At 50.3% G+C, this 26,366-nt stretch overlaps 1 protein-coding gene across 1 annotated transcript in view; it reads left to right on the forward strand.

Moving 5' to 3' along the window:
- The window catches only part of C10H18orf63 (chromosome 10 C18orf63 homolog), a 135,962-nt gene that overhangs the window by 78,711 nt on the left and 30,885 nt on the right, over positions 1-26,366 (forward strand). Inside the window, exons 5-8 of the mRNA XM_068127436.2 lie at positions 3,449-3,560; positions 4,013-4,054; positions 6,347-6,423; positions 24,263-24,372. Coding sequence (XP_067983537.2) covers positions 3,449-3,560; positions 4,013-4,054; positions 6,347-6,423; positions 24,263-24,372 — 341 coding nt within the window. The remainder of the gene's footprint in view (positions 1-3,448; positions 3,561-4,012; positions 4,055-6,346; positions 6,424-24,262; positions 24,373-26,366) is intronic.

Genomic DNA, 26,366 nt, shown 5'->3' on the forward strand with positions numbered 1-26,366 from the left:
AGTCAACTGGCACTGGTCAGCAGCCAGACGACGACAATCCTGAACATACTCCACCCCCTCCCAAGAAGGTGACTGTCATAGACGGCATGGCATTAGTGCAAGCAATGGGTAAGCCACAATGGGTCAAAACATGTGCCCAGTGGGCTGGCCATTTCAATGCAACACTGGACTGCAAGACCAACGGGTATGATGAAGTCCACCTCGTGTTTGACCGATATGATCTGCCAAATTCACTGAAAGAGGCCACACGGGAGAGGCGCCAAGGTGGCAAGCCGCCCACTGCTTACCACGTTCAAGACAGCACCCCGATTGGGAAACTGACAGCAAAACAGTTCCTGTCGCACACCAACACCAAAGATGAGCTAACTGTCTATCTGGCAAAGAAAGCTCTGTGTCACTTTGAGGGGACTACCAAGGTCTTCATCGTCACTTCAAGGCAGGATGTCTTCTCCAACTGCATGGATGTACAGCATCTCCGTAGCTCCCAGGAGGAGGCTGATACGAGGATCTTTCTTCACAGTCTAGATGCGTCCGAAGAGGTGCAACACAGCTGTACATTCAGTCACCTGATACTGATGTATTCATCCTAGCACTCCACCGGTACCATGAACTATGCAAAGACACATACTTCATCACGGGTGTGGGGAACAAGAAGAGGCAAATCTCACTGGAACCAATAGTACATGAACTTGGTGTCAGGAAGGCTGCAGCCCTACCAGGATTCCATGCATTCACGGGAGCAGACCAGACTGGTCGGTTTGCCGGCAAGGGAAAGCTCACATGTTGGCAAGCCCTCAATAGGTGCTCTGTTGAGGTGGTATCTGCGTTTCATGACCTTGGGGCCTCTGAGGAGCTGAGAGCTGACACAGAAAGTGACATTGAGGCATTTGTATGCCAGCTGTATGAGCCTCGTACTACAGTTGTGGATGTGGGCAAGCTGAGGTGGAGACTGTTTACCAAGAAACAGCTAGAGGCACAGAAGCTGCCACCAACACGGGGAGCTTTACATGAAGCCATTGCTCGTGCACATTTCCAGGCCATGGTGTGGCATCAGGCTGATGTACCGGACCCCCAGCTTCCACAACCAACAGAACATGGATGGAGAGCAGAAGGAGATCAGCTGGTGCCCATCACAACCAAGGACCCTCCAGCCCCAGCTGCCATCACACATCTAATCAAATGTAACTGCAAGAAGACCCAATGCATGTCTCACTGCTCATGCAGGTCTCAGCATCTCAACTGTTCTGAGATGTGTATGTGTGGGGCAGATGAAGAGGTGTGTGGTAACACGGGTCAGGAGCGCCCCATGGGAATCGATAACACTGATGATGAGGAGGATGGAGATCCTTCAATGTAACAATGAACACTGCCAACTAAAAATATTGCACAAAGACATTATAAGTGTACATTTGAACACTAAAGTCCAGCCTTTATGTGATTTAGAAGTGAAAATGATGGAAAAAAATATATATGTGTTGGCATAAGTGCGTGAAAATCCAAGATGGCTGCCATAAGAACCCTTTTGATCATATGTAGGTGTATAAATGTGTGTTTATTGGATTAAGTATCCGCAAATATGTACATTTGGACACCAAAATTAACACTCTAGGTCATTTAGAAGCCAAGATAATGACAATTTCGGTTTTCAACAAACGCCATTTTGATAATCCAAAACGGCCGCTATAAAGAACTTGAAAAAAATGGAGACATATTTTTTCTACAACTTCTATCATCCCTAAAGACAACCCAACCAGTGTCCACAAATTAACATTTGAATTCAACGGGAAAACATTGGCCCCCCCACTATTTGTCTCATCTCTCAGTCTTTCACATGCCTTTTTGCAAATTCCAAGCATGCTGTCATGTCCCTTTTTCTCGAGTGTGTTCCATTTGGCCACTCTCCCATCAAGCCTAGATTTGTGAAGTGCTGCAAAGGCTGTTGTCCTTCCAGCAGGTTTTCCCATCTCAGCCAAGGAACTATGTAGTTCTGCCAGAGTGGTCATTGGGTTATTGGTCACCTCCCTCACCAAGGTCCTTTTTGCTCAGTTGCTCAGTTTTGTTAGATGGCTAGCTCTAGGAAAAGTCTGGGTCGTTCCATGTTTTTTACATTTCCGAATGATGGAGATCACTGTGCTGTTGGGAACTTTCAACACTGTACAAGTTGTTTTATACCCTTCACCAGAGCTATGCCTCTTCACAATTCTATCTCGGAGTTCCACGGACAGTTCCTTAGACGTCATGGTAGAGTTTCCACTCTGACTGCTGTGGGACCTTGTATGGAAAGGTGTGATTCTTTCTAAATAATTTCTAATCAATTGAATTGGCCACAGGTGGACCCCATTCAAGTTGTAGAGACATCTCAAGGATGATCAAAGGAAATTGGATGTACCTGAGCTCGATTTGGAGTGTCTTAGCAAAGGGGTTGAATACTTATTGACTCAAGACATTTAAGTTTTTCATTTATAGTTATTTTGATATAGTTATTATAGTTATTATTACTAAAATATAGTTATTTTTTAACCCTGGTGTTGGGCTAGCGGCTAGGGTGCCAGCTTAGGATCCTAGGATCCTGGGTTCGAATCCCGGTCGATCGCTGAATTAACGCCAGGGGGGTTGACTCAGCCTGTCATCCTTCCGAGGTCGGCAAATTGAGTACCAGTTCACTGGTAATTCCCTGTTTGTCGTAAAAAGGCGACAAAAAGGGTTGGCGGCAGGAAGGGCATCCGGCCGTAAAACATTGCTTCAAAAAGGGGACCAAAAAAAACAACAACAACCACGGTCCCCGAAAAAGGCCAACCCCCGCTTGCGGGGAAAAATGGCCTCTAAAGGTGGTTTTTTTTTTTGTTTGTTTTTTACAGTTATTTTGTAAAAATTAAAAATAAATCCACTTTGACATTAAATGTGGTATTGTGTGTTGATCGGTGACCAAAAAAAATCTCAATTTAATCCATTGTAAATTGAGGCTGTAACACAATAAAATGTGAAAAAGTCAAGGGTTGTGAATACTTTTTGAAGGCACTTTATATACCTTTATAGTTGTATACTTGTGACATAAGAATCTGCTTGCTTTGCTCTTGGATCATTCATGCTTAGAAATTGAGGGTTATTTGAGAATAATTCAAGACTTCACTGAATGGCAGAATGCATATGGGATGGTATAAATATACAATGTTAATTGTGGCTTTGTTTGGACTTGGATTTAACATACATGAAAAGCTGGATATGTAGTAGAATGAAGAAAATATTATTTGTCGTCAAATCTCTTGAGCTTATAATGTAAACATTCAATGTTGTTTGCTTCTCAGTTTGATGTTTTTAGCAAAGCTAGTTTCTAAACTTGTGCCATTTTCTTTGGAATGTTAATCCACAAGGATCTGTTTGAAGGAATTAGCTCTGCCATGGTAAAAAAAAAAATGCACTGGAATTACAAGCAACCTCAAATTTACAGATGGAGGAGATTAAGCCTGTGACTTGTGCAGTACTTCAGTGTTGCCTGAGTTACACGATAATTGCAAAGTTGGCACCGAAATGGAACAGGGCTGGAAATCTTCTCATCCAAGGTAAGCCTCATGAAAGATGGCAATTTGCTGCAGCATCTATACTTACACTTTATCTCTATCCTTAATGCAGTACAAATCTCACATGATGGTGCAGAGGTAGCGTTGAACTGTTTAATTGTTTAGATTATTGTCATGATTATTAATTTTCAGCTTGGTGCTTTGCAGGCAGGGCGTTGCATCAATTACTGTGTCATCCCTCAGATGGATATTTGGTTGAGGGCCCGATTGTTCATTAGCTGTTGGGCATCAACGATCTCCCGTTGTATTTTGCAACGACTAGGTGATTGTTGCTGGCACCCAGATCAAATTCCAAATACCTGGCATTGAGCGACACAGCCGCATCTCAGTAATAATGCAACGAGCGAGCCAAATATCCTAATTGAATCCCCGTCCAATATGCATTGGCTAGCAACGATGATTTTGGGTACGCAACTGACCTTTGTTTTTCACAGGACAAGATTTTCTACTAAATCCTGGCAAAGAGAATGCTGTTAGTAAGTCGAGCATTTTTCTGTCCACCTTATTTTGTGCAAAAACTGTTGTTGTTTGTGGCATAGTTTGGACAATTAATATGAGAGGAAAGATTAGAAAAGAGGGGTTGGGAAGTTAGTAGGGAAAACAAAAAGGGAAAGAGGTTTGAATCGGAGTAATGCGACAGAATAACGAAAGGGATAAGGAACACAAGTAGAGAAAGGTGTGGTCAAAAAAACATTTGCATATGTATTATGTATATTGACATTTTTGCCTGCTTGTGATGTGCTGAATACCCTTTTCACAAGCACCTTGGTATGCACTCAAATTCAGCCATCATCTTCCATCAGCTCTCACGATTCGTTTTGGTCGGCAGCTATAAAAGCGTGTTGAATTGTCACATCCTTTCACAAACAACATGTAAGAACCTCGTCTCCAAAATGTCATACCACATTGCTCGACCACCCTCTACAATTATTAACGTTTAGGCCAAACATCAAGTGCAATGTGCCTATGAGGTTATCTCCTGCATTCCATTCATTATAACTTCAAAACTGTGAGGATTACGGTAGCAAAATTAAGTACACAAACATGGGGGATAATTGGAAATGCTTTCAAGGATTTTGCAGCCAGGTGAAGCAACCTACACTGTGTTGTTGCTGACATTTTCCCCTCTGCAAGTTTACAAAGACACCAGTTTACCTGCAGAAGTTACTTTTATAATTGATATGGCTGTTTTGTTGTGATGTCATATGGCATAAGTTATGCCTAAGCTGGCTTCCATAGCCAGCCACCACCTTGGGATTACCTGTAGGATCAGCTTTTTACAGGGAATGAGGCCTTCATCTGAAATGCAATGGAATATGCATTTCCACTGTGAGCTGGTGCTGCTGCTGCCCATGTTGCTCACCTTTATGGTGTGGAGTTTCAGGCCCCCCGAGTCATTGACATCTCATGACAGAATAGTCTTTGGTCGGATTACAAAACAAAATCTGCATATGTATACTCTCATGTATTGTCCTTGTGCCAAGTTTGAACAAAATCGGTCCATGCATGTTGAAAAATGGTTGGGGACACGTTTAAGTAACAAAATGGCCACCAGTCCACCAGTCGGTCATCTTGGATCTGATCTCAAAAGGAAATGACATGCATATGTAAGCCATCATTCGTTATCTGTGTGCAAAGCTTGTATAAGATTGGTAAATGCATGCCCGAGAAATGGTTGGACGTGTTCAATATCAGTTTTTGTTTTTTTTTACAACTAAAATGGCAGCCTGTCTACCAATCGGCCATCTTTGATCAGATCGCAAAATAAAGTGAGTTGCATGTGCATGCTGTCATGTACTGTGCTTGTGCCAGGTTTGAACAAAATTAGACCATGCATGTTTAAGAAATGGTTGGGGACACGTTTAAGTAACAAAATGGCTGCCAGTCGGCCATTTTGGATCTGATCGTCAAAGAAAATGACTTGCTTATGTAAGCCATCATTCTTTATCTGTGTACCAAGTTTGAACAACATTGGTAAATGCATGTCTGAGAAATTGGTGAGGACGTGTTCAACATCGGGTTTTTTTTTACAACTAAAATGGCCACCAGTCAGCCATCTTTGATCGCATGGCGAAACAAAATGACGTGCATATGTATACCGTCATATATTGTCTTTGTACCAAGTAACAATGAAATCAGTCCATACTTCTCCGATATATGGTTGCAGATGCACGCACACATGGACGGACGAGACCCAATCCTTAAGCCTCCGTTTTGGACTAAGTCCAACAGGGGCTAATAGGCTCAGCCTTAATTCCTAAGTTGGGCATTGGAATCCTTCCTCTTCTCTCTTTCTGCTATTCCCTGGTCTGCCATCCACTTTTTCTTTATTCTACCAAATACAGCAACAGTATTAAGTATAAACCACCGTTTAGAGGCCATTTTTCCCCGCAAAGCAGGGGTTGGCCTTTTCGGGGACCGTGGTAGTTGTTGTTTTTTTGGTCCCCTTTTTGAAGCAATGTTTTACGGCCGGATGCCCTTCCTGACGCCAACCCTTTTTGCCGCCTTCAACGACAAACAGGGAATTACCAGTGAACTGGTACTCAATTAGCCGACCTCGGAAGGATGACAGGCTGAGTCAACCCCCCTGGCATTAATTCGGCGATCGACCGGGATTCGAACCCAGGATCCTAGGATCCTAAGCCGGCACCCTAGCCACTAGCCCAACACCAGGGATAAACAGTATTAAGTATAATGAAAAATATTTGTTTACAATGAAGTTAAATGCCATTATTTCACATAACTATTTCATTGTTAATTGTTTACAGGTTTTGAAGTGACTGTTCAAGACGAGCAGATTTGCATTGCTTTGGAAGCTTATACAGTCAGATTACCTCCATCACAGGTTGGACAAAGCTGATTTTCTTGATGGATAACTCACATTTCTATTGCTTATTTATGTTGACATTATACCAAGTACAGAGATTACAGTGACAATATTTAAACGATTGCTTTAGGGATGATCCCCGTGTGTAGCAAGAGTGTCCAACCATTTTAGCACTCTACTGGTTTTCTTGAGGCCATTAAAATGAAGACCTATCAGAGTTGAACTGTGCAGCTTTGGTTTTCCATGACATTGTAGTGATTTAAATAAATGTATTTCAAGAAAGAACCCCCCCCCCCCTCCCCATTAAACCACTAAACAAGTAGATATCATCCCCGTGACGTTTTTTTCATGTATAATGAAAAGTACCAAACATTTCGGAGCTCTTCCGAAACATCCTCGCAGAGCGACGAGGCTTCTTCACAACTGCGAAAGCTAAACATATCCTTCCGGTAGCGTAGTTGTGTACCTTTTCCAGTCATTATTCACCCTCTTTTCGAAGTCTTTAGTTAAAAGCAAAACAAAACAAAACAATATCAATATCACCGTGTTACAGACACGACTTTGATGTTAGGGTGGGCCGAGCGGAATGGCCGCCGTGTCCGCACAAGTTACCCGATTATACTCGAACGTTGACTAAATCGCGCTATGCTAAATCAATGATGGAAAAGACACAACGGCTGGATTAAAATGACACGACACCAAGGGTTCAGTTCTCAAGACCTCCGGAGGAGGTTATATTAGGGCGGAAGGTCAGATTACAACTACAAGAGGGACAGCATAGAAAGACAGGCACTTAGACACACTCTTATAATAGCCCCGACAGACGACAGATAAACAGGACAAAAACTGACTCACACGGGGATTGATGGCAAGGAAAGCGGGTATCGATGGCTCAAGGTGCACCGTTCTTGGAGGGGGTGCACCGTTCTCGGAGGTACTGCAATACCGGGTCGATGCGTGGAGCTCGCTCAGCGCTTGGAGGTCGCGACTTGTCTTCTTCAGTCGGGGGCGCATCTCCCGTCACATCCGGTGAGTCGCTGCGTATATCCGGCGGGGAGTGACACGCCCTCGGCTCGTTAGCTCCGCCCCAGTTGGAATCGGCCCGTTGCTTCTCATTGGGTGCGTGCGGGGGGGGGTTACCTGCTCCGCCCTTGACGAGGAGCTGACAGGGAGCCCCTTCGTGGTAACCCCGTCGGAGCGCACATGGGTAATGGCGGCTAACCGAGCCGGAGTGAGGACGCACACTCCCCGCGCGCGCCGTTGTTGTAGTTGTTGTAGTTGCTGTTGTTGTTGTAGTTGTTGTTTGGGGAAGAAGATGGGAGGAGGTATGGGAAGGTCCTAAACTCACTACTGGTGCCATATAATCACATTCTGGTGCAACGAAGAGTCAGAATTAATGGAAACGACTCCTTAACTGACATAGACTAAGAATAACTAGCAAGATGTCCGAAAGTTGTCTACGTGAGATGCGGTGGACCTGGGCACGACATTTAATGGGGGAAAAAGGGGAAGGTCGGTTCTACAGAGTGTTATTTACAGGCAATGGGACTAGGGAATGGGGGATTGGGGATAGTTGGGGAGTATTGGGGAAATAGGGGAGTATTTACAAGCGGATATTGAGGCCAAGTCCCATATCCGCAACATTGCACCCTTCTCTACCCTCGGGGCGTCCCGACCCGATAAATTTTTACCTATTTTAGTGTGGCACTCAGATGTAGTTCCCTCTACTATTAACTCTACCCTGAGTGCGACAGTTTTACAGATATTCACAAATGAGTAAATATGTCCCCCTGCGACGTTGCACCCTTCTCCTCACAGAAACACACCCACAGGATAACCGAATCCGGAAAGAATTCGCAAACTAAACATACAGCCGGTAGGGAGCATTATTTACAAGACTACGCTGATATTTACACTACGATCCAGGACCTGTTTTTGGAGGAACACATGCAGATGTTATGCATAGAGAGAGCACGCATGCCAGCATCGATACACCAACCCACGAGTGCTCTGTGGCCTTACGGCCTTTAATAACGTGCAGAGCACCCCTTCCCAGCACCAAAAGCACCACCCCATCACACAGTCAGCACCATCCGGTGCAGTCACCATTGTTCAATGAATAAAAATAAATTCAACAACCCCTAACCCTGCAGGTGTCTCTTGCTCTTCGTGTGGTGCACGTGGCCTTCTGGCTTCTTTCAAAAAATAAAGAAAGGCGCCAACCGCGTCCATTTCCTTATTGTGGCCGTCAGGGTGCCAACTATTAGTGGTTCACCTGTTTGGCATAGGTGCCACGTTGACCCATAGGTCCTTCCACGGGTGGTGCTTGGCCGCAAAAGAACTGCGGTCCATTGTGGGTGGCCACCAAAATTGCGGTCCATATGGTGTATCGATCCAGGCAGCAAGCAGCGAAAGTGCAGGCCCACAACTGCGTAGCCAGCACCTCTCTCTCCTCTCTGCCCCAAAGCCAGATCCTCGGAGGTGTGAGACAAAAGAAGCAGACAAGTGAGTAAGGTGGTAAGGGCGCAAAAGTGCACGCAATGCAAGGTAATGCACCCTGGGGGCACATGGGAACCAGGTGAGACAGGTACGTTCCTACCGTACGCCCCCCCCCCCCCACCAGGTAACCTACATGGCCCCTCCCTTACCCCTTACTGCATCCACAAAACACAACACTACCCATAAACATCTACTTTACAAATCAACAAACGTCCCTACTGTCTTCCCCGTTCCTCCCATAAACCAAATTCGTCTTCTCTCCCTCCTAACCAATCAAATTTGCCATTTCCAACTCTCATCACAATTTGCCATCTCCAACTCAACATCATAATTTGCCATCACCAATTCATCATCAGTCCCTCCTAGGGAGGGAGAGATGGAATCACCCCAATGTCTCATCCACGTCGTGATGCGTCTCACCAATCCTCACAGCAATTCTCATTTCTGCAACACAAACAAAGAAAACACAGGTGTGGAGTCATCATCATCACCACAGGTAAGTGGCTGCGTATGGTGCGACAGGTTCATCAATCCTAACTATTTCCTAAATGACTTTACAACTTTACACTACCCGGGTTCTTTCTCCGGCCAAACCATTGGCCCTCTTACACTATGGGTTCTAAAAACCAATTCCCATTGGCCAACTGTGGTGCTTTTCAATTTGGGGTCTCACTCCCCCGATTCATCTCCCGGTGCCCTCGCACAATTTCTGGGCTGTGGCGTGTACCTCTCCCAGCGGGTCTACCCACCTGCACACCTCCACCACTGCAGTTGCCTCCGAGCTTACCTGCTCCTTACCCTAACCTAACTACCTGGGGAAGGCCCTCTGGCGCTCTCCCCACTCGGTGCCCTCTCTGGCACTGGGCTGCCCGATCCACACCCGGGATCCTCAGGCACCCACTCACAACTACCGGCTCCCAGAGCCCACCTGCGGCCTCACCTGGCCGACATCCTCACAGTGGTGGAGTGCCCAACCAACTACACGCACTAACAGGCTACACGCCCAGCCATTTCCACAACACTAATGCACCCATCCACAATACCATTCTGCAACCGCACCACAAATGCCAATATCCAACCACAATTTACCTATACCCTCTACCTAACACTTACACTACCCGCCCCGGGTACTCGTGAAAGGGGTCCACTCTTCCCCCATCCACACCTTCGCACCATGCACACCACTCCGTACCACTTACTCCAACTCTCTCCACACATCTGTACCTGCACACCTGTGCTCTCACACCTGGTGCCACCTGCACCCTTCTCTCCCCAAGCGCATTCGCGCTGATCCACAACACTCATTACTCACACACTGTTCCACACACCTGTCCAGTTGCACACCTGTGCAATCACACCTGTTCCATTCTCACACACACGGCATCATCTCAGCTAACTACTCCCTTCTGAAACTTGCGCTTCCCAGTCGTCCCTTTAAACTATTGCGCTCCCTCGTCATTATCATCCACACTAAACTACCTGCGTCCCCACTACAGGTATCAGTCACTAACTAAACTTAACGTTACCTAATGTCATCTTCTAGGGCCCTATCAATATAACCTAACCCACCCGGGCTAGTTTTCACTGCCACACACCCCATAAGCTATTGCTCCTTTGCCCCCACCTGTGAGGGATGGTGGATTTGCCATCCCACCACATCGGGGGTCTCTCACTATCAATTTTGCACATCAAATTTCAACAAATCAAAAATTTGCCAATCACTGCCCATCATCTGCCAATCACTACTGCCAATCCCTTGCCAATCATCAAATTTTGTTTTTCTCTAATTTTGGGTCCAAAACACTAACCTCATCACCCAGTCTACTCACTAATGCCTCTCGGTGCGCCAATTCCTGTCCAAAGCCCGGCTTCGTAAAGCCAAGCCATGAATGCGGGTTGTTCTGTGCCAGCGGCTGGATGCGTCCGGCATTCGGTGCAGGGACGGGGGCTTACCCGGGCCGAGATCCCACGCACCATCTCGGCGTGGAGCCATCCAATGTCCCGATCTCGACCTGCCGGACTGCCTCAACAAAAAGTGGTCGCCATGACGACCCTTTCTATCGGGCTGCCCGCTCCGCCTAGTGGAGCACGGACGCGGCCGTTCAAAGCGAGGCCCAGCACGCACCGAGGGCCCGATTCGGCTAAAAGTCGACCTAACCTCTAACCCGTGTAACGTCGATGCTTCACCTGCATGCTTACACCCCGCAGCCCGTTCCTTGCTCACACATCCAGCCGTTTCCATGCTCCTCGTACCTTTCCTTACACACCCAGGTACTCTCATTCCACTCACAGCCTTGGTCACACACCTGACCACCGAACACTTTGGCACACATTCGTTGGTCGCACACCTCACCAACACACCTCTTCGCGCCCCCTCCTCGGTCACCTCCTCTGTGACAATCACAGGTGTGCTCTCACTCGCACACCCAACCACGTGCCTTACTACCAATTCCAGCGTGCATTCCCACTCACGCTCTACCATTCCAGGTGTGCATCCTTCCATTCCAGGTGTACATCCTCGCTCACCGGTCACAACCAACTCACTCTCCTTGTCACTCTCACTACTCTCACCTCCATTCTTGACAGCGCACTCACCCTTACTCTTGACAGCGCACTCTTTCCTCATGCACCTGTCCGTCACACACCTTTCTCGCGCACACTCTCCCGTTACACCCTCTGTAACACTCACCACAGGTGTGCATTCTTCCTTGCCTTTGACAGCGCACTCTTTCCCCATGCACCTGTCCGTCACACACCTTTCTCGCGCACACTCTCCCGTCACACCCTCTGTAACACTTACCACACCGCGCTTCCATGTGCCCCCTCGCACACGCGCTACGACCGACTCACTCTCGCCAGCACCCTCACTCCTTGGCACGCACTTTTTCCTCACACACCCCAGAGTCGGACTTTTCCCAACACCTCCTTTTTCGCACACCAGACCTGTCGCACACTTCACCAACGGCCTCTCACGAACACCCGGGTCCATTTCGACCCCCAAGCTTCTTAAATCCCCTGGCGCATCATACGCACGACCATATTGGTCACCACTTACACCGGGTCCTCTTCCTCTTCGCTTCTCCTCCATCACCTGCGAATCCCTCATCCGGTTAATGAGCACATCATCACGATCCAAACACAGACTTCGGACCAATTCTTTTATCTCCTCTTTTATCTCTTTCTTATCCCTTCTCCGTCGCTTCTTAATTTCGCTCATCCCTTCTTCCACTTCTTCTAATTTGTGCTTCACCTCTTTTATTCCCCGGTACGTCTCCTCAAGCTCATCCTCTAAGGCTACCTTGACCGTTTCCATGTGCGTCCTCACCTGCCGGTCCGTCGTCTCCATTACCTCTATCACCTCGTCCAGCCTCGTTGTCAGTCCCTCACGTACCATCTGACATTCCCTCTTCGTCGCTACCAAGTCATTTTTTTAGGTCATTTTGTGTCGCTTTTAACCCTCCTATTACCGCTGTGTTCTTCTTTACCTGGTCCGTTAGTTCTTTTTGTCCCTCCGTCAGCTGTTCCACCTCCTGCGTCAGGACCTCTATGCCCCCTTGTAACTTTACAGTCCCCTTTCTCACCTCCTTCTCCATGTGCTCCTCACAGTGCCTCACCTCCTCGCGCACTCCTCCGATCTCCTCACTCACTCCTCCTCTGATCTCCTCTCCCATCACTTGCATCTCCTGCCCAGATGCCACCCTCATCTGCTCCATTTCCTCCCTGTGAGCATCCAGTTTGGTTTCTACCCCCATTCTGACCCCCTCTATCTGCTGCCCCATTTGGTTAACTTCCCTTTCCGCTTGGTCCCTCATGTCCCTCAATTTGCCTTCCATACTGTTTTCTAACCCCTCTAACCCTTTTTGCATCCCTTCCATTTGATTCTCTTGAGCGGCCATTCTGTTTTCTACCCCCATTAACCCCTCCTGTATTTCCCCTAATCTATTGTCTAATCCCTCTATTCTACTCCCTAACCCATGTTTCACCCCTTCTATCCCATTGTCTAACCCCTCTAATTTCTTGTCTAATCCCTCACCGGTACCCCTCGCTTCGTCCCTCATTACCCCCATTTGCTCACTCTGAGCCTCTATCCGGTTCCCCATTACCCCCATTTGGTTTCCCATTACCCCCATTTTTGCTTCTAGCCTCTCCATAAGGGCCCCCATTTGCAGGAGGAAAAGGTTCGAATCCACCAGGGGCGCTGCCACGGTCGCGGGCGTGGGCGCCGTGGCCATGTGCGAGGCGCCATTTCGCGCGCCCGCCATGTCGGGCGCAACGACGCTAATTTGTGCGTCTGCTACCCTCGCTGCTTCGCTCTCCTCGCGTCCCTCTATTTGGTCCTGGACCGACCCTGCCTCACTCTCCTCTACCGGAACCCAGCTGTCTTGATCCGCCATAGCGCGACCTTCAAAATTCGGGTTTTTATTTTCGTAAAACAAATTCAAATTTCGCCTTTATAATTTCGAGCGCGTAAACGCGCTCCGGGTCCAATCTCACTCCTCGACACCAATTGTTACAGACACGACTTTGATGTTAGGGTGGGCCGAGCGGAATGGCCGCCGTGTCCGCACAAGTTACCCGATTATACTCGAACGTTGACTAAATCGCGCTATGCTAAATCAATGATGGAAAAGACACAACGGCTGGATTAAAATGACACGACACCAAGGGTTCAGTTCTCAAGACCTCCGGAGGAGGTTATATTAGGGCGGAAGGTCAGATTACAACTACAAGAGGGACAGCATAGAAAGACAGGCACTTAGACACACTCTTATAATAGCCCCGACAGACGACAGATAAACAGGACAAAAACTGACTCACACGGGGATTGATGGCAAGGAAAGCGGGTATCGATGGCTCAAGGTGCACCGTTCTCGGAGGGGGTGCACCGTTCTCGGAGGTACTGCAATACCGGGTCGATGCGTGGAGCTCGCTCAGCGCTTGGAGGTCGCGACTTGTCTTCTTCAGTCGGGGGCGCATCTCCCGTCACATCCGGTGAGTCGCTGCGTATATCCGGCGGGGAGTGACACGCCCTCGGCTCGTTAGCTCCGCCCCAGTTGGAATCGGCCCGTTGCTTCTCATTGGGTGCGTGCGGGGGGGGGTTACCTGCTCCGCCCTTGACGAGGAGCTGACAGGGAGCCCCTTCGTGGTAACCCCGTCGGAGCGCACATGGGTAATGGCGGCTAACCGAGCCGGAGTGAGGACGCACACTCCCCGCGCGCGCCGTTGTTGTAGTTGTTGTAGTTGCTGTTGTTGTTGTAGTTGTTGTTTGGGGAAGAAGATGGGAGGAGGTATGGGAAGGTCCTAAACTCACTACTGGTGCCATATAATCACATTCTGGTGCAACGAAGAGTCAGAATTAATGGAAACGAGTCCTTAACTGACATAGACTAAGAATAACTAGCAAGATGTCCGAAAGTTGTCTACGTGAGATGCGGTGGACCTGGGCACGACATTTAATGGGGGAAAAAGGGGAAGGTCGGTTCTACAGAGTGTTATTTACAGGCAATGGGACTAGGGAATGGGGGATTAGGGATAGTTGGGGAGTATTGGGGAAATAGGGGAGTATTTACAAGCGGATATTGAGGCCAAGTCCCATATCCGCAACAATATCCTTCCGGTAGCGTAGTTGTGTACCTTTTCTAGTCATTATTCACCCTCTTTTCGAAGTCTTTAGTTAAAAGCAAAACAATATCAAAACCTATGACCAGTTCCTTACTTTCCCACTTGAACTCTCATGAGGTCTGCTTCCACGCACCTTACATTATCAGAACAAGGGCAGATAGTTCCAGTGAAGCTCAGCATAATCCTTCAAATTTCCTAACGCCGTCGGTTCCATCCTCACCAATGGTAGCTGCCTGCGTTTATTTGGAATAATGCTGGCTGTCCGAGCAAGAATCAGCCCATTCTCTAACTGGATTTACGATTCACAACTTACTGTGCTGGCTTGGTTGAAGTGAAGTATTTAAGCCTCCCACTATAACAAAGGTGAAGGATTATTGCTGTTGTAGGGTTTGTTTCTACAATTAGCACCCCCAATTTTTATGGTACCAGAGTTTATTTGACCCCCAGCAGTACTGTCTAAATCACCATTTCGAAAATTTATTTATTTATCTTACTGCACTCTCAATGCTGCAAATTTCCGAACTGTATCAATTTCTGAGCTATCTCAGGGCCGGCAGGGACTTTTGGAGTGCAATTTTGCATCAATAATGCGAATATAAAGTATGCGGGGTTGACATGTTTTTTTTAATCTTGACCTAATTTTAAGGTCATGACCTAATTGGAGACATTTTAACATTTTCCACCATAACTCGACTATGGTTTGCCTGATCAGAATGAAATTGCCCTCTCTAGATAGCCTAGAGTAAAGTGCATTTACGCTTCATTTACATTATACCCCTCTGGGTTAAAGGTCAAGGTCAGAAGGCGGTCTGAAAAATGTGTTTTTGTCTTCGCTCAATTTTGCCAATGCGGAATCTCAAACACCGCTTGGCCTTCCAAGATGTTCTTGCATCATAATAGTGCATCTGCACTGAAGCTGTGCACCTTATATTTGTTTAATGTCCTTGACCTATTTTCAGATTGTGAACTAATTAACAAAAAATACCTTTTCCATCATAACTTGAATAATTATCCTCCAATTTTCATGACGTTGACTTTTATGTTGAGCTTGTTAATGGGAACATATTTTCTTTATTTGCACTCTACCACTAAACCTCCCCTCCTATGGTATCCATGGAAACCTCCACACATGGCTTGCGGACTTCCTCTCCGGTCACAGTCAACGTGTGGCCCTGAATGGAATGCTCTCATCTCCCCTTCCTGTCCTGGCTGGAGTTCCTCAGGGCAGTGTTCTGAGCCCTGTGCTTTTTTTGGTCTTCATCAATGATCTCTCCAACTCTCTGGAAAATCCTCTCTATCTCTTTGTTGATGACTCTACTCTCTGCCGCTCCATATCTCAACCCTCATATCGGCAGGTAGCAGCCTCTTCACTCTCTGCAGACCTGGATAAAATCACAAACTGGTCAAACAAGTGGAAGATGTCTTTCAATCCTGACAAATCTCACACTCTCACTATGTCTCTCCAAAAAGACCATCTGAAAAACCCTCCCATTTACTTTCTCAGCAATCCTCTCGAAGAAATTCTGTCATTCAAGCTTTTGGGTCTCACTATCAGCCATGATCTTTCCTGGGAAAACCACATTTCCAAGCTGGCCTCCAAAGCCAGTCGCCAACTGGGCATCCTCCGTCGTGCGAAGTCCTTTCTGGGCACTTCTGAGCTCCTCACCACATACAAAGCTTTCATCCGCAGCTCAATGGAATACTGCTCGCCCCTCTGGGCTGGTGCTCCTGCCTCACACCTAGCCCGGCTTCACGCGGTTGAAACCAAAGCAGTACCAAACATTAAGTGTTTGCAGGAAATAAACTCAACGAAAACAGAATTAAAGTGTACAAAAATAACAGATTTATCAAACGGAACCCAAGAACAATGAAACGCGCTGGTAAATAAAACACCTTAATGAGCGCTCCTACACACAGACGTTTAACACACAGATGAAGGAATAATTAGGAAAATAACCGTTGTGTGTGTACTTAGCTTTGACTCGCTCTGTGCGTCGTCTGCAGTCGTCCAGGCCCCAAGCGTGCAAGCCCGACGCGGTACCGGTGTTGGCGGTAAGAAAGGCCGCCGTCCACCCGTTCGTGCTCCACTAGGCCCCACCGAGCCACTCGCCTGCCCCGGCCTGGTCTGCTGGCGTGCCACAGGCTTTCCACGTGACTCGAACGGGACACGTGCCGTTCGCTCCTCCGGCCGTGCCTGGCTCCGTCCACGCAGAATCGCTCGCTTGGCGTCCAGAACGGGAAGGGCAGGAGCGAAGAGATCAGAGGACAAGATCACAAGAGGACAAGAAAAAGGCAAGAGAATTTCGAGGAACGCAAGGGAAGTCCAGGGCAAGCAGAAGGTCTAGCGCAAGAGGGCAGTCGAAAAACGGAGAGAGCAAAATGCCAGCTAGTAGTGAGTCCTTTTATCGCGCGTCTCGTGACGTCACCGGCGCTTTTCCTCCAATCAGCGTGTCGCTTCTTGCTCGCCCCTCACGTCCTCCAATCCGTGGGAAGCTTCTTGCCCCTCCCCTGACCAATCACCAGTCCTTTCTTGCTTGCCAATCGGCGGCCTTCGTCCTGCCTCGTGTCTTCCTTCCACCAATCAGTGGCCAGCCTCTTGCCCTGACCCTGGCCAATCACGAGCTTCATCCTGCTTCGTCTCCCTATTGGTGGTGTCTTCTCCAATGGGGTGATCTCCCCATCAAACCCTTCGACCAATCCTTTGCGGTGGGCGTGGCCGCAGCCCGCCCGAGCAATGTGTGTCTGCCAAGTCGGGGTTGTCAGCCCGAGTGCGTCATCTGGTTTCCGGTTAGTTTTATTGTCATTGTGGGGGGTGGGGGGATTTAAGTAGTGTGTGTGGTGTAACTAATGGGCCTAACTAATGTCTATGGTGCGTTGCCATTCGGGACACAGGGATGATAACAGGTCTCACGAACAGGAGAATTAGCATAATCCCTACTCTATTTAACACAAGGCCATCCTTGTATGACCACAAATATACACTTCATCCGACATCCGGGCTAGACAGGTCCCTGCTTATGTACATCGAGATGGTTCTTCTTCTTCTCAACAGTCGGAGCATGATACCTACACAGATCTACCTGATCTATATACCACTCTACCCCAAAATTCATAACAACATGTATATATATATATATATATATATTGTAGCGGTTCCCGCTGAATGTACACAATTGCCTTGCACCTGCCAGGACGCGGCCAGGGCGCGATCGCCATGCCGGGCTCATCCGGACGGGCCCAGACGCGCCTCTCCTGGGCATGCCCGGACTCGCTGTTCCCAGGCACGCCCGAACCTCCCGGGCACGCCCGGTCTCGTCTTTCCCGGGCATGCCTGCTCTCGCCTTTCCAGGGCTCACCCAGAGCGCCAGGGCACGCCCAGCCTCGACTTGCCAGGCCGCGTCCAGGACACCCGGGCATGTCCAGACTCGCCTTTCCAGGGCTCGCCCAGAGCGTCCGGGCATGCCCGCTCTCGCCTTTCCAGGGCTCGCCCAGAGCGCTCGGGCACGCCCAGCCTCGACTTGCCAGGCCGCGTTCAGGACGCCCGGGCATGTCCAGACTCGCCTTTCCAGGACTCGCCTTTGACACCCGGGCATGCCCGGTCTCGGTTTTCCCGGGCAAACGCCCCGGCATAAATGTGTATATATATTGCTGCCCGATAAACTGGCTTGTCAGAATACCTGAGCTGTTTTGTTTCAATAAAGCAACTCGGACGAATTCCGTCTTTGTTCGCGTCAATTCTTTCGACTCGCGTTGGAGCACAGCTCCTTCACTGGTGACCTACCGACATGGACACGGCAGTGACACTTAAACTGCCGACCTTCTGGGAGGCTCATGCGCCTGTTTGGTTCGCCCAGGCGGACTCCCAGTTCGCCCTGCGAGGCATCACCGCGGACGACACCCGCTTCCACCACGTCATGGCAGCGCTCGGTTCCGCCACCGCGGCCCGCGCCCTGAGCCTCCTCGAGCACCCGCCGGATGCTGACAAGTATGACGCGCTGAAGACGCTCCTCCTCGACGCTTTCGCCCTCTCACCGGCGGCACGCGCACGGCGCCTGCTCGACCTGCCCGAGCTCGGCGACACGCGCCCGTCCAAGCGCATGGACTATATGCTCTCGTTGCTCGGTGAGCACTCTCCGGATTTTCTGTTCCGCGAGCTGTTCCTTCGCCAGCTGCCTCACCCGGTATGCCTCGCCCTGGCTGGCACGTCGATCACCGATCCCCGCGCCCTCGCCAGGGAAGCCGATAAGATCTCCTCGGTGGGCCAACACATCGGCGCGGCTACCTGGAGCCTGCCGCCGTCCGAGGCGACGCCCACGATGCCCGAGCGCCCTGCGCGGTTGGAGGCCGAACTGCCGGTGCAACTGGCGGCCGCCACGCCGCGCCGACCGCTTCCGACACGACGGCCGGGGCCTCCACTTGACCAGGCGTGGTGTTATTACCACGCCAGGTTCCGACACAAGGCTCGGACGTGCCGACCCCCGTGCACTTTCGGCAAGTCGGGAAACGGCGGGGCCGGCGTTCATTCCCAGCCATGAGCGCCGGCCACTCGGGCAACTTGCTTTTTATTCGGGACAAAGCGTCCGGGCGGCGTTTCCTTTGTGACACCAGCGCCCAACTGAGCGTCATACCCGCCTCCGAGCAGGACAGGCGGGACGCCGTTTGCGGCCCCTCTTTGGTCGCTGCTAATGGCTCGGCCATACGCACTTTCGGCCCGCGCGACGTCACCCTCTGCTTCGGCAGCCAGCGCTTTCAGTGGACCTTTGTGACCGCCTGCGTCCCCATGGCTTTGCTGGGCGCCGACTTCCTCTGCGCGCACGGGCTGCTGGTCGACGTCAAACGACGTCGCCTTGTCCACGCCGAGACCTTCAGCTCCCTGGCGTGCACGATGAGCAGCTCCGCGCCGACCGAACTGGCGTGCGCCCTCCCGACGGCGAACGAGTTCGCTCGCCTGCTCGCGGAATTCCCGGCCCTCACGCGGCCGACGTTTTCGGCCAGTGCGGCATGGGATCGAGCACCACATACCCACTACGGACCCGCCGGTCTACGCCAGGGCCCGCCGCCTCGACCCGGCCAAGCTCGCCGTGGCAAAGGCCAAGTTCGACGCGTTGGAGCACCTCGGCATCGTGCGGCGCTCCAATAGCGCGTGGGCCTCACCACTGCACATCGTGCCAAAGCCGGGGGGCGGATGGCGCCCGTGTGGCGACTACCGCCGCCTCAACGACGCTACCACCCCCGACAGGTACCCGATCCCGCACATCCAGGACTTTTCCACCCGTTTGGTGGGACGGGTCATATTTTCCAAAATTGACCTGATACGGTGATACCACCAGGTACCTGTCCGGGCGGCCGACGTCCCGAAGACGGCCGTCATCACGCCGTTCGGCCTGTTCGAATTTTTGAGGATGCCGTTTGGCCTCAAGAACGCGGCCCAGGCGTTCCAGCGCTTAATGGACAGCGTGCTGCGCGACCTGCCATTTCTTTTCGTCTATCTGGACGACATCCTCGTCGCCAGCACGTCCCGTGCCGAGCACCTCCTCCACCTCCGAACACTGTTCGGTCGCCTCAGCGAGCACGGCTTAATTGTCAACCTGGCCAAATGCCACTTCGGCACGACGACCGTTGACTTTTTGGGCCACCGCATCACCAAGACCGGGGCCGTGCCGCTGCCGACCAAGGTCGAGGCCATCACCACATTCCCGCGTCCCCGTTCCATCAAGGCCCTACAAGAGTTCCTCGGCATGGTGAATGTTTATCACCGATTCGTGCCCCGCGCTGCTCAGCTCATGCGGCCCCTTTACGAGGCCCTCCGGGGCAAGCCAGCCAAGCATGACATCGTTTGGTCCGCGGCCATGGACGCGGCCTTCGCGAGCGCAAAACGGGCCCTCGCCGACGCAACGCTGCTGGCTCACCCGGTGCTCAACGCGCCCATCGTCCTCACTACGGACGCCTCCAACTACGCAGTGGGCGCCGTCCATGAACAATGGGTGGACGGGGTTTGGCAACCACTCGCTTTTTTCAGCCGGCAACTCCGGCTGAACGAGTTAAAATACAGCACGTTCGACCGCAAGCTGCTCGGTCTATTCCTGGCCGTTCGCCATTTCCGACACCTCCTGGAGGGCCGCCCGTTCACGGCTTTCGTCGACCACAAGCCGTTGGTCTACGGCTACGCAATGGCCAAAGTCACGGAGCCGTGGTCGGCCCACCAGCAGCGCCACCTCTCCGCCGTGTCGGAATTCACCACGGACATCCGGCACGTCGCCGGCAAAGACAACGCCGTGGCCGACTGTCTTTCTCGGGCCAGCGCGAACGCGGTCCACCTCGGCGTGGACTTCGCGCTCATGGCGGCCGACCAGACACCGACACCTCGGTGCAGGCCCTCCGGGCGGCGGACACGGGCCTCCGCCTGGCCGACATCCCCTTCATGGGCACCGTCCTGCTCTGCGACGTCTCCCAGGGCCAGCCTCGCCCCATCGTGCCCGTTTCCTGGCAGCGCCGCATCTTCGCCTCCATCCACGGCCTTTCTCACCCGGGCCGGAAAGCTTCTCAGAAGCTGGTGTCGGCGCGTTTCGTCTGGCACGGCCATTGACGGAATGTCCGCGACTGGGCCAACGCCTGCACGGCCTGCCAGCGGGCCAAGGTCCACCGCCACACCCAGGCCCCGCTAGCACCTTTCACCGTGCCTGCACGGCGTTTTGACCACGTCCACGTGGACCTGGTGGGTCACCTGCCCCCATCGCGGGGGTTCACCCACCTGCTCACCATGGTGGACAGGACCACCAGGTGGCCGGAGGCCGTGCCCCTCACCTCCACCACCACCACCGACGTGGCGCAGGCGTTCATCGCCACCTGGGTCGCACGCTTCGGCGCACCGGCGGACATCTCGTCCGACCGTGGCCCACAGTTCACGTCCGAACTTTGGGGCGCGGTCGCCCGCTCGTTGGGGGTCATGCTGCACCGCACCACGGCCTACCACCCCCAAGCCAACGGATTGTGCGAGCGGTTTCACCGCTCCATGAAGGCCGCACTCATGGCCGGCCTTCAGGACGACGGTTGGACCGACCGGCTACCGTGGGTCCTTTTGGGCCTCCGCACGGCCCCCAAGGAGGACCTCCGGGCATCCGCCGCCGAGCTCGTCTACGGCCAGCCGCTCCGCGTCCCGGGCGAGTTCGTGCCCGACGCTACCAGTCCCTGGTCCGCCGCACACCAGCGCACGGACCTCCAGGAGGCCGCCCGACGATTTGCCCCCGTGCCAACGTCCCGCCACGGTGGCCCCCAGTCCTACGTCCCCCCGGCGCTTCGCACAGCGGAGTACGTCTTTGTGCGTCATGACGCGCACCGGGGGCCACTCCGGCCGCCGTATGACGGGCCCTTCCGGGTCCTGCGACGGGGCGACAAGTCCGTCGTCGTCGACGTCGGCGGCCGGTCGGACCAGATCTCTGTGGACCGCCTCAAACCGGCGCACGTGGACGTCGACCAACCACCACGGTTGGCCCTTCCTCCGTGGCGAGGCCGCCCCCCGTCCACAGTTCCCCCCGCTCGACCACCCACCATCAGATCGCCCCCCCCCCACGACCCTCCAGGGGTCGCTTCGGCCGGGTCATCCGGACCCCCCTTAAATTGACCCTGCCGGTGCAGGTCGATTCTTGAGGGGCGTGTGTAGCGGTTCCCGCTGAATGTACACAATCGCCTTGCACCTGCCAGGACGCGGCCAGGGTGCGATTGCCATGCTGGGCTCGTCCGGACGGGCCCAGACGCGCCTCTCCTGGGCATGCCCGGACTCGCTGTTCCCGGGCACGCCCGAACCTCCCGGGCACGCCCGGTCTCGTCTTTCCCGGGCATGCCCGCTCTCGTCTTTCCGGGGCTCACCCAGAGCGCCAGGACACACCCAGCCTCGACTTGCCAGGCCGCGTCCAGGACGCCCGGGCATGTCCAAACTCGCCTTTCCAGGGCTCGCCCAGAGCGTCCGGGCATGCCCGCTCTCGCCTTTCCAGGGCTCGCCCTTGACACCCGGGCATGCCCGGTCTCGGTTTTCCCGGGCAAACGCCCCGGCATAAATGTGTATATATATTGCTGCCCAATAAACGGGCTTGTCAGAATACCTGAGCTGTTTTGTTTCAATAAAGCAACTCGGACGAATTCCGTCTTTGGTCGCGTCAATTCGTTCGACTCGTGTTGGAGCGCAGCTCCTTCAATATATATATATATATGTATGTATATATAATATATATATATATATATATATATATATATATATATATATATATATATATATATATATATGTTGAAGGTGTTGAAGGTCCAGTTCATATGGTGGTCTGAAAATTTTTTTGGCCATCATTAGATCATCGGCCAAGTGTAAGTCACGGGCAATCCCCAAGGGTAAGCCTCCCCCTGTGGGGGGAGACTTCCCCTTGGCGATCGCTTTGTGATCGTAGATATTGGTTCACGAGTTATCAAACAGAGTGACCACTATATTCATCATGGGTGTGTGTCTGTGTGTCTGTCTGTCCGCAGCATAACTACCCGATGATATCATCCGATCTTGATGAAACTTGGGTGGGAGGTTGATATCATGATCTAGTTGTCCTGCCTGGAGTGGGCGTATTGCGCCCATTGTGGGCGGAGCCATGCCCGAAAAAGATGTCTTTTCAGGGGGTAATCGAGTCCAAGCTACATATTCTCCGAGGAAGTTGGTGGAATCTGACAGGAGTTTTGGTATTTGGTTAGGCCAATGTCATGTGTCTCGCCCCACGGAGCTCGATTTTGCATTGTTCACTTTCTGATAGGGTGAAATGTCGTACATGATCTTATATTATCACATACATCATGAAATACAAGTTTTCCAACAAATTTCAGAATCTTCGACCTTTGACCTTTGAAGGTCGCAAAGGTCAAATTTTCAAAGTTGTCGGAATCGAACTGAATTTTCGGTATTGTGTAGCTAACTAACCTCATAACTGATTATACATTATTTTCTATCTCATTTAAAGGTCAGTAACCTTCGTTTTGACATTTCCAGGCCAGCTCCACACACAATTACGTACAGCTGGCGCTTAAAGGCCTGCGCACGCAGCGCATTGAGGCCCTTTGTAAATAGGCATGTACACCGCATGTCGGGGGCTGACACCTGACACGTGGGCCCCCGACCCCCCAGTCCGGGCCTGTTTCGGTTATAGTCCGTCCTTTGTCATTGAATACCGCTCGCTCGTGAACCATCGTCGTCTCCTGACTTGTCTCGTTTATTTTGTGCTCGCTTTGCATCTTGGAATCATCAATTTTTGCGTGTGCCTACCTCTTTCCACTTCGGAAGAAAGATCTCATTACATGGAAGTTTGTTCTGCCCCAACGAAGCAGAAAACTAGAGGAAGAAAAACTCTTGTAGCTCGGCCTCCTTGCTTTTGCTGATCATTGTCAGAAGAAGTCAGAAGAACTTGTCAGAAGAAGAAGATCTTTGCTCATCAGAAGAAGAAGATCCAGATGTGCATGGACATTCTCACTGCCTCATTGGCGTAAAAATAATTTATCTCCCTGCTGCTTTGACATGACAGGGTTTTAAAATATTATTTTGCTCTTCATTGTATCGAGATGTTAATTGGTTGTTAAGATGCTGTTGCCACCAAATTTATTGTTTAGTATGTTCATTGTATTTGGACTCCACTGTATCATATTTGTTATGGAAAGATGAATGACTGATTAACCCAGGTTAACTGCTTTTCACTGGCGGTGTTCTCAACAGCTGGAGGAGTTTGGAATTTCTTCCACGGTATTGCAAAGCTTTAAGCACTCACAGGATGCAAGCATCCCTTATCATGCCATAGCCAGTCGCTGGAATTACATCCTTCCCAGGTAGGCACTTCACTTACACCTGGAGATGCCCACATACAATGTGCAACATAATGGCAGTCCCTGCAAGAAAGCCTTTTTCCCACCACAAAATCAAAAAATTTGATTTAATTGATGAGTATCTTATTTCACTGTCGTGAAAGTAACAAACTTCACAAGTTATGAAACTGGCACAACATTTGGACCGTTCCTGAATGTCTGTAGTTGCACTCGTTGTACATATTGTATGATTCAATCTACTATTTGTGTGTCTAACACTTTTACTTCATTTTTGTTGTCTTTTAAATGTCAGTGGGTTCATTTGATCAATCACTCCCTAAGATGCCTAATAACTGCACTTCCAAGGGTTCTTCCTCTCAGAATTATAACTTGTGACTAGGGGCTCAAACTCAGGACCCGAAGATCTCAAGCCAGCCACCTTAACCATTAAGCAAGCCAACACCTGGCTTACGGCACAGGGTTGTTTGTGCTACATTGACTTTGAATTAACTTAACATCTTTGTCGTGACTAGGGCATGCCCGTACTATATATATATCTAAAATTATATCCCCCCCCTCTATTTACATGAAATGGTTTGGTCCAAAGCGAACGGCTTGCGAGTGGTGACAATCCCCCCCCTCTATTTACATGAAATGGTTCGGTCCAAAGCGAACGGCTTCCGGAGTTTGGTAAAGAAATCGCCATCGCGTACACAAACGCGCAGGAAAGCGAATGAATCGCAAATTCGTTTTTATTAGTTGTAAAACATAGTTTAACGCCAACATAGTTTGCAAACGTGAAATAAATGAATACGCTCTCAAATGTGCCATCCGAGGCAGAGTGTGCCCGCCACGTTCGGCACACGCGATCGTTCGCTGCTCTCTGATTGGTTGAATCGTTTTTTGGACATAGCTCGGTAAGTAATTGTCCGATTAATATGAAACCTTGAAAAGGCACATCCTCGGGTCCCCAGCAATATACCTGGCAAGTTTCAAGTATATCGGACCCGTGGTTGTCGAGAAACAGCGGTCACAGACAAACAAACAAACGTACAGACAGACAGACAGAGATTACTGGAATTATAGATAGATATCAGTGTCACGCATTGTTGCATTATATTGCCATTTTCTATGAACCATTTCATCCAGGGTTTACGTATATGACCAGCATATGTACAGTAATTCCCAGGTTGAGCATTTCACTGTTTGTTTGTTTTTCATCATAAACCTCCTGTGCGGGATAGTTTGCAGCGGCCACCCATCCTTTGTCGACACTCTTGCCAATCATCCTATATTTCTTGTTATGCAATATCTTTATCATCGTTCCTGGACTTTTGTGTTGTAATTTCTGTTATAAATGTGCAGTTCCTTCAGAAAGTATTCACACCCATTGACTTTTTTCACATTTTGTTGTGTTACAGCCTGAATATTAAAATAGATTAAAGCAAGATTTTCTTGTTATTGATCGACACATAATACCCCATAATGATAAAGTGGATTTTTTATTATTATTTTTTGTAGAAAAAACTGAAATACAGAAATATCTAATTTACTCGTGTTCAACCCCCTGAGTCAATACTTTATAGAAGCACCTTTGGCAGCGATTACAGCTTTGAGTCTTGGGTATATCTGTATCAGCTTTGCGCATCTGGATATCGGGAGTTTCTCCCATTCTTCCTTGCACATTTGCTCAAACTCTGTCAAGTTGGATGGGGAGCGTCAGTGAACAGCAATCTTCAAGATTCTCAATGGGATTCAAGTCTGGGCTTTGGCTTGGCCACTCAAGGACTTTCATGTTCTTGTTCTGAAGCCATTCCAGTGTTGCTTTGGCTGTATGCTTGGGATCATTGTCCTGTTGGAACGTAAATCTTCATCGCAGTCTCAGGTCTTTTACACTCTGAAGCAGGTTCTCCTCAATAGTTTGCCTGTATTTTGGCTCTATTCATTGTTCCCCCTATCCTTACAAGTCTCCCAGTCTCTGCCGCTGAAAAGCATCCACATAGTATGACGCTGCCACC

This window comes from Myxine glutinosa, chromosome 10 (genome assembly GCF_964187855.1).
Source record: "Myxine glutinosa chromosome 10, kmMyxGlut1.1, whole genome shotgun sequence".
Lineage (NCBI taxonomy): Eukaryota > Metazoa > Chordata > Myxini > Myxiniformes > Myxinidae > Myxine > Myxine glutinosa.